The sequence below is a fragment of the Xenopus laevis genome, chromosome 8L (assembly GCF_017654675.1).
Source record: "Xenopus laevis strain J_2021 chromosome 8L, Xenopus_laevis_v10.1, whole genome shotgun sequence".
Lineage (NCBI taxonomy): Eukaryota > Metazoa > Chordata > Amphibia > Anura > Pipidae > Xenopus > Xenopus laevis.
In genome coordinates, this window is record NC_054385.1 from 110479590 (window position 1) to 110488933 (window position 9344).

At 40.3% G+C, this 9344-nt stretch overlaps 1 protein-coding gene across 2 annotated transcripts; it reads left to right on the forward strand.

The window, feature by feature from the left end:
- Positions 1 to 1969: 1969 nt before the first annotated feature.
- LOC108699562 (lysozyme g) lies at positions 1970 to 9034 on the forward strand. Of its 2 annotated transcripts, XM_018231648.2 has the most exons (6): positions 1970 to 2075; positions 2373 to 2519; positions 3596 to 3679; positions 6402 to 6598; positions 7768 to 7906; positions 8817 to 9034. In XM_018231648.2, exons 2-6 carry the CDS (start codon positions 2516 to 2518, stop codon positions 8951 to 8953), a joined length of 561 nt encoding a protein of 186 aa, XP_018087137.1. In that variant the 5' UTR covers positions 1970 to 2075; positions 2373 to 2515; the 3' UTR covers positions 8954 to 9034. The 2 variants fall into 2 exon arrangements, with proteins under 2 accessions (XP_018087137.1, XP_041429340.1); XM_041573406.1 differs by lacking the exon at positions 1970 to 2075 and having other exon boundaries at positions 2108 to 2519.
- Positions 9035 to 9344: the final 310 nt, after the last annotated feature.

Here is a 9344-nt window from a genome sequence, read left to right on the forward strand (position 1 = left end):
GTGGTAAAATTAGTCACCAACTGTCAAATATGCACTACAGCTACAGGTGACAGATTTTTCACAAATGCCATCTCCTCCCCAAATATTAAAATCGCGGCAAGTAAATTACATGAGAAACTGCAAAGGAAGGAATTTCCCCCCAAATAAGCCACATCTCCTCAAGTAATGTAATTTGCTTGTGCCGATTCCAAGTTTTGTGAAGGTGACAGAATTTTCATGAGATTTGTTGTCATGGTAGCATTTTTTATTACAAAACTCCACTTCTACCATTGCCCTAATGGTTTCAGATTTTCATTTGACAAGTTAAGGGCAGTGGCCGATGGGGAGATTTGTCGCCCGAAAAAGCAGCTCCATTGGAAATAACTGAAATCACCAGCTGTTAAACCAACATGTCGAGAAGTCGCCCGCAGTTGCTTCTGGAGGAAACTTTGGGTGATTTCTCTATATGTTGGTATAAAGTCACAACAAATCTCCCCGTTGGCCACTGCCCTAATAGCCAATGACCTTGGAATCGCTGTATTGAAAAACATCATTAACTGGATGGGACTGGTGCATTTAGCAGCTGATAAAAGCCACAGCATGGTTCAGACCAAGAACTGGCAATTTCTTTCTGTTTTTCATGTACAAATCGTAGCCACATTTTGCCTTTAGCTGCCATTCAGCCTTAGAGCAAGGAACAACTTGCTTGCTCACTAGAGCTTCTAAGTTAAGGGTAAGTGCAACATGGTCTTACTATTCAGTCACACGGTTTGCTGGGGGATTTTTAATTAACTACAGAATGCTAATAGGCAGTGTGTGACTCTGATGTTGAATGGGTGGACTTGACGTTGCATGTGAGCTTACATATTATTGCCAGGGTGTGGTATTAACACATTCATTTTATGCCTCCAGCATTGTTTTATTGTTTGTATTGGATCACCTTGTCATTAACTTGTGTAATGCTAACTTTGCTAACAAACCAAAAAGAAGTTAATGTCCAGCTAGTGCTTAGTGCATGAGTTACATGTCATTCAAACACCCCAGGCTAGGGCCTTCGCTAAATGGAAGATTTCAGGAACAAAGTAGTGTAACTACAACTCTCAGGCTAATGTGCAACAACAATAATAAAAATGGGCACCAGGACTGTTCTTAAAGTATAACAAAATAACTTATTTGTCAGAGACAAATGACCCACAGGTTTTACTTACAGTGGTACAGAGGCATTTGGCAATATCCATGTACACCTACACTGCACAGCTCACACAGAACTGGAAGGCTCACAAAGAGCTCATAGATAGAGGCAGAATATAGAGAGGCATAGAACTCACACAGAGCTTCAGAGGTAGAGGCAGGTGCATTTTCCTGAGGATTTAGTCAAGGCAGTGCAGCACCTCCAGGCAGAAATACCACACACGTGGTCTGGATCCCACCCAGTGGAGTGGTCAGGGAAGAGAACCTAAAGCCTGACATCCTATCCACTGTGTCCCATCACTGTAGGCAAATTTTATGGCCTGGGAAGCTACTCCCTGCTACACCTCTTTGGTGGAGCACAAAGCTGCTCTTACCTCTCTGCCTTACTCTCCTACAGAGTCTATAACATTATATTCCTGCCACTTACTAGCCTCATTCACGAGGACCCTACTCCCCGACTTATCTCTCAAGAGCACATGGCTTTTCTGGGCCTTGCTGCATCCAGGCTCCCAGGGCACACCCAGCTGGGTCAGCATGCAGCAGCCAAAGAGGAAGATCCACCCCATCTCACTCACTATACCAGAGTGTGACAGGATGTGGTCACAGCGCCAATAGCATATCTGTGCAAATTATCTCTAACAACCGGAGCTTCCCCCCAGCAACTAGGGAGATCAGGAAGTAAAAGGAATTAAAGCTGTAGGGGCACATTAACCCTGTGGGTCCCTACACGTGTATGGTTTTGCATTGTTATAGAAATGTTCTTCTTAGGCCACCATACCCTTCCCATGTGACCCCGTGTAATACCAGGAAATGATCACTCTAGCTGCCATCTTTACACTGTACACAGTTAGTACATCACCATCCATAGCAATCCTACCCCATCCAGCCTGGTGGTAGCATCGTTGGTAGGTATTACTTTATCCCAAGCCTGATCTATAAAGCAAGTACATAATCAAGCACTGTCATTTTCTAGTTTTACACCTTTCCCTTTGTTAATAAAACTGAATCTCAATAACCCGTGTCAATGGATTAACGAAGTTAGGAGTTTAGCTGCATGTCAAGCTACACAATACCCCAGGGTAACACGTAGTGAGGACAGAACAATTTTTGTAACAATTATTTTCAAAGTCAAACTGTGCACAGTAGTAACGTGATCCTGTGATAGACAGAAATTTTGCAGCCTAACTAAACTCTCCGCCCAGATTACATCACATCAGGAAGCATCTGCAGGAACATCTACACGCACAGCAGCTATCAACAACACCAGCATTGACAACAGCATTGATATTATTTATAAACGTGAATTCAGAGGAGCTGACTGAGTTAGCAACCAGAAATCATCAATATGGGTAAGACTATGATCTCTACCTCTTTTATTCCACCTCAATAAATGTCCCAAATCTCAGATAATTTCTATTTAAATCATTGTTATACCTTTCTGGAGCTCTTATTGTGTTATTTATAGCAAGAAAATGTAAAGATGTCTATTACCCTAGTATCAAGTCCAGCTTCAAGTGTTTTTATGGTGCCAATACATGTGGTGATATAAAGCTGAAGACCACAATCGCACATGAGAGGTGTCTATGCCAATAACATTACTGTTGCTTCTAGCTCCACCTTGTCCTCGTGTACATGCAAGGAAAACATGGTAATGACTTCCTCGTGAGGCGACTTTGGAAAACGAAGCGTTGCAAGTGCCATCCCGACGACGGTTTGCATTCTAGCTGGCGGGAAGGCAGTTCAGGGAGATTAGTCGCCCGAAGAAGAAGCCATTTGTCACTGGGTGACTAATCTCCCAGTTTTAAATATATTCTACTAGTAACCTCTATATATTTGCGAAATGTAAACCCAAATACCTGTATTTACATTATCTGTCAGATCATCCAAACAGTCTTAAAGGAGTGATTCGCCTTTCAGTTAACTTTTAGTATGTTATAGAATGGCTAATTTTTATCAACTTTTTAATTGCCCTTTATTTTTTATAGTTTTTGAATTATATGTCTTTTTCTTCTGACTCTTACCGGCTTCCAAATGGGGGTCACTGACCCCATCTAAAAAAACAATGCTCTGTAAGGCTACAAATATAATGTTAATGCTACTTTTCATTACTCATCTTTATATTCAGGCCACTCCTATTCATATCGCAGTTTCTGATTAGCATTAATGCATGGTTGCTAAGATCATTTGGACCCTAGCAAACAAATTGCTGAAATTGCAAACTAAAGAGCAGCTGTATAGAAAGCTAAATAACTAAGAAAATCACAAATAATAAAAATTTAAAACCAATTGTAAATTTTCTCAGAATATCTCTCTCTACATTATACTAAAAGTTAATTCAAAGGTGAACAACCCTTTTGATGAGTTATACCAATGACCTCCTAAATTACCAGAGGACTGTACTATTATGTTTCTGCCATTTTTCTAGCCTTAACTTATGGTGACATAACAAAAGTTGAAACCACTGGAGCATCGGAGGCAACAGCCAAACAAGACAAACTGACAGAGAAAGGTAAGAACAAAGCTGTACTGTAGAGGACAAGTGTTGGGTTTCTGAGAATAAAGTACTTAGTCAACCAGGGCAACATTATTATGAGCACACAGATTAGTATGACAAAATAGGAGCAAAATTAATGTTAGCATAGATGCACTGCTACTAAATGCAGAGGCTGTGTCCAAACGCATTTTAATGTAACTTCACAAACAGTACAATATTTAGTCACTTTACAGATATTTCAAATAGTTACACCCTAGATGGTCACAAAGTTTGCAAAACGGCGAGAATTTGCCAAAATGTATTGAAGTCTATGGGTGACACATTTGTTTTGACGTGCGGTCTATGGGCAACCACGCGGGTTTGCCCAAAAAAATTGTTCATCACTACTAGGGGCACATTTACTTACCTGCAAATTTTCATTTTGGAAGTCTCCACCATACTGTTCGTCTGACATTATTTCTTGATGAGTACACATATTCATCAAAATGAGCAATTAGGTCTCAGCACAAAGAATGTTGGTGTACTTTCATCATCAATGGTTCATTGCTGCAAAAATGTAATTACAAATTTTCTTCCTAAATTTTTTCTTCCTAGCAAAACTTTTTTTAACTTACTTATGCTTCCGTCAATTTAAATTCAGTGGGTATATAAACGTCATATGTATGTATTTATTAATGATGTTGGTGAAATTGCTGGAAGTGGCCACTTTTTATTAAAAATGTCCAAGGAAGCGAAATGAAGACAGGGAACCTCTATTGTCCTAGGCCATGAGCCCACCCAAAAACAAATTTGGAATGAGCTTAATAAGATATTTTGAACAGTTAAAACTTAAACATAATCCCACTTTAAATATGACAAAAGGCCAGAGTTTTGACTTTTGCTTATGACTTTTTTTGGAATACAGGATATACCAAAAAATTATACATTATGACATAATAATGATGAGGATGTCGTTTCATTGTATTATTTCGCCAGTCAGAACCTGGCGAAATTGATTTTGGTGAAAAGGGTTACGAATTGAAATTTTCACACTTTCATAAATTTACGATAATTTGCCTGAGCGAAAATTCGCCTGGGGAAATGCAGCGAAAGTTCTACAGCGACAAGGTAATTCACTAGTGAAGTATGTTGCTTGACTTTTAGTAAACAGGTGATGTCGCTGCAAATTGTCTTTTTAGCAAAAATTTTTGAAAATAAAAACACAATTAGCTCTTTAGTAAATGTGCCCCTTAGAATGATATCTTACTCCAGGACTCTCCTATTCCTGAGTCTAACTGCTTGAGTGCCTATGTTGACAGGTGACAATGCCGGGTACCAACCTTTGTGTTATGTTTTGATAGCCGAGGATGAGTAGAGTATAACGGTAGTTTATTAGCAGGCCCAAGCAGCCATTACACAACAGTAAGCAACTCTAACACCACAAGCTGTATAGAAAGTATGCACAGTATAAGTCTTGAGCACAGTGACTTCTACAGGCCATTTGTATAAACACCACACTTTGTAGTCTCCACTTTGGAACCACAGGCTATTACAGAGCTTTCCTCACACTGACCTTTCCTACTGAGTCCTACCTCCACCTCAGGCTCTCCAGCTCTGACCACCCTATCCAGCAAAACAGTTCCAAAGAGACAGATCACACAATGACTCGACATTCTAAAGATTAGGAACACCTGAGACTATTGGCCAATTACAGAATTGCCAGAAAACACCTTCACATGTAAAAGGGAAACAGCTTCCCCTCCCTAACCCTGAACAAACCCAGTCCCTGGCTAGCTAAACCTTTACAGCGATTTTATGGGATATCATATAGTGAGACATTTCAATAGAATCCTTCATCAGGGCCAGGCCAGACCGGCTGGGCGACCCAGGCAACCCGACAGTCGCATCGCCCCCTCCACCACACGTGGATGCGTAAGGGAGAGTGCGCACATGCGTGCTGACAGGTCGTCTCACTGCGCACACCCTCCTATAGGTGCGCTTGTATGTGCGCATAGCACAGGATTCTTCAGGCCAGACTGGGGTAAGCAGCAGTTAACGGTACATGCCGGTGGCCCCCCCCAAGCTTTGCGCCCTAGGCACGTGCCTACTCTGCCTACCCCTAGTTCCGGCCCTGTCCTTCATAATCCAGTATAAATTCATATGTACTCTGACAACAGTGTGAATGCAAGAGCCATGGATTTATAATTAAGGTCTAAATTACACATTTTCTTCCAGGTTAATTCCCCCAAAGCATATATAATAGAACATATCCCTATATATTATGCATATTAAGCACATTGTGTTTTGGGCTTCTATACCAGCCCAATGTGACCACAACCCTTTAGCAGTGAAGATCTGTGAATCTGAAGATGCCCCAGTAGCTTCCCATCTTCTGTTCTGCTGATTCACTGCCCATGCTCTGTGCTGCTGTCACTTGCTGAACTTAGGGACCCACTCACAATATACTGTATATAGAGAATATAAAAATCACAATATAAGCAGCTCCGAAACCAGTGCAATTAGCATCAGAATGTAATAATCAGCCCTGTAGCTGCTATGACATAGGAGCCTGATTTTTTGCTTGAAAGCTTAGCTTCTCAACAGCAGTTCAGAGAAGAGAGAGCATGTGCAAGTGTGGCCTTATGATATCCTGGAAGGGGCACTTACAGCATGTGAAAAATGTATTGTTTTAAAACTAAAAGTTCTTACTATCATTTCCAGCTCAGTGTCTTGCCATTTCTTCTCTCTGTATTTTAAGGTGTTGCAGCGTCTCATAAAATGGCCCAGACTGACTATGCAAAGATGCAGAAGTACAAAGCAATTATATTGAGTGCTGCAGCGAAAGCAAAAGTAGATCCTGCTTTAATCTGTGGGATAATATCAAGGGAAACTCGTGCTGGTGCAGTGCTCAAGGACGGCTGGGGAGATCATGGCAATGCATTTGGCCTAATGCAGGTATTGTTGTTTCAATGGACATACAGGTATGGGACCTGTTATCCAGAATGCTTGGGACCTGGGGTTTTCCAGATAACTTTCCGTAATTTGGGTCTTCATGCCTTAAGTCTACTAGAAATTAATTTAAACATTAAATAACCCCAATAGGCTGGTTTTGCTTCCAATAAGGATTAATTATATCTTAGTTGGGATCAAGTACAAGCTACTGTTTTATTTTTAGAGAAAAAGGAAATCATTTTTAAAAATTTGGATTATTTAGATAAAATGGAGTCTATGGGAGACAGCCATTCCGTAATTCGGAGCTTTCTGGATATTGGGTTTCCGGATAAGGGATCCTATACCTGTACTAGTATTTGTCTCTGTACACAGCGCTTGTGTTTTCAGCCATCTCATTACTGCTTTCTAAACAACTTAATACCATACTTAGTGCCCTGTGCCTGTAAGCCTTAAGAACTGGAAAACTATTCCAAATTAAAATACTTTCTAGAAATGGAGAATAATTGCAGAATGTATTTTTATAATACCTCAGCATGCATTTTTATTTGCTGGTAGTACTGGCTTTTTAAATCAACTGATGTTCTGGAAGCATATATACTTTAAAGGGATTCTGTCATGGCAAATCATGTTTTTTTTTTTCAAAATGTATCAGTTAATAGCGCTCCTCCCTCAAAATTCTGCACTGAAATTTATTTTTCAAAAGAGCAAACTGATTTTTTTTTTTATATTTAATTTTTAAATCTGACACAGGGCTAGACATGTTTGTTTCCTAGGTGCCCCCAGTCATGTGACTTGTGCTCTGATAAACTTCAGTCACTCTTTACTGCTGCACTGCAAGTTGGAGTGATACCCCCTCCCCCCCTCACAGCAGCCTATCAGCAGAATAATGGGAAAGTAACCAGATAACAGCTCCCTGACACCGGCATTGCCAAAAATGCTCCCATGCACCATCTAGTTGTAAATATAAGAACAGCACTTATAGTCTGGGTAACCCAAGTCAAAACATCTTCAGTTACATTGAGTAGGAGAAACAATAGCTTTTCTCAAAGCAGTTCCATCATGAAGTGCTGGCTCTAAAAAAATAATTTATTGGTTCAGGAAAAAAAATGATGTGGTAGCCTGTGGGTGCATTTTTGCATAAAATTAACACAATTTTTACATGGTGCCTCTAGGTAGATAAAAGATATCATACTCCAAAAGGAAAATGGGACAGTGAAGAACATTTGGATCAAGCAGCTGGTATCCTTGTTGACTTCATTTTGGATTCTAGAAAGAAATTCCCTTGCTGGACCCCAGAGCAGCAGCTAAAAGGTTTGAAATATTAGATACTGTACTGTAACTCGGACAAGCCAGAGACAGGCCCATGGAAATTTACTACGCTGAGAAGCAATAAAGGCAGTGAGCAATTGTGAGTGCTATCTGAGATATTGGCCTGCTGGTCATACATTTCTATTGTTCCGATCAGCAGGGAGTGAAGAGGATCTGATGTTCCTCTTTACTCCATCATTTGCCGACTGACATCGCCAATTCACTAACAGGCGCCGGCGACAATTCTCTAGCGAAAGAGACTACTGAACGTTACCTCTTTCACCAGAGTTTCCTTCGACACCTCAGACCAGACGAACTGCTGAAGCGAAGCTACATCTTTCTCAATCTGATGTCAGTGACATCATATCCTGTACTCTGGAAAGTCGTAAAAAATGCAGGCGACTTTTCTATTTTTAAAGCGCGATTGCCTTCAAAAGTCCAAACTATTAAAGATTTTTTTAACACATTTGAGGGGCCTGCCACATATATTTTAGGGTGGACTCATGTCTAGGGCATTAGAGGAGCTTTTGTGTCTTTATTAAGCTCTAATGGACATTTGTAATAAAAAGTGACCACTTCATGCATTTACACCAACATCTCTAAAAAAAGAAATGTATACAACTTTTATGCACCTCCCCTAGTCCAATTGACCTTATCGTAAGATTACTAGCGAATTTCCGCTAGGCACAAGCGAAAAGTTGCCAGCATTTTAGTGAATCAGCTTAGTGGTAACTTGGCCAAGTGTGCAAAGTGGTCGCTGGCGACAATTCGCCCTTTAGTGACTCTGCCTCAATGGAACATAAGGTAACAAATTGTGATGCACACTAGGCACCATTCAAGACTGCAGCATATCTGTATATGTTTCCCATTGTTCAACAGTACCTTACAGCTAACCTATTATATCTTTTCCTAGGGGGCATTGCAGCTTACAATTGTGGTTTAAAAAGAGTTGACAACTATGCGCACGTTGATTTGCACACTACCGGGAAGGACTACTCCAATGATGTGGTTGCCAGGGCTCAGTGGTTTAAGAAGAATGGATTTCAATAATAAATGTGTTCCATGTCCAGATTTCTGTTGGATTACTTTGTTTATGCATTCAATAAAGTGTGGCAAGTCAAAATAAAAAAAGTTGTTTTTAAATGAGCTATGGTTTTGCAACAGTAGGTAACACTTGTCGTAGGTTCCTGGGTCTCTGTTTTCATTGTTGCTCTATTGCTTGAAGGCTGGAAGTTTTCATCATCGCATAGAGCAGGATTATCTACTTATGGGACAGTTAGGGTCTGTCATCTTGTAATATGAATATTATCTGGAATTGTCTTAAAGGAAATCTATCATTAAGATAAATATTTTGTTTTGCACCGCACAGGGAAATCCGGCAACGGGGCATTATATTTTCATTTCTTTAAAACACTTACATTTTTTGGTGTTACTGTTCCTT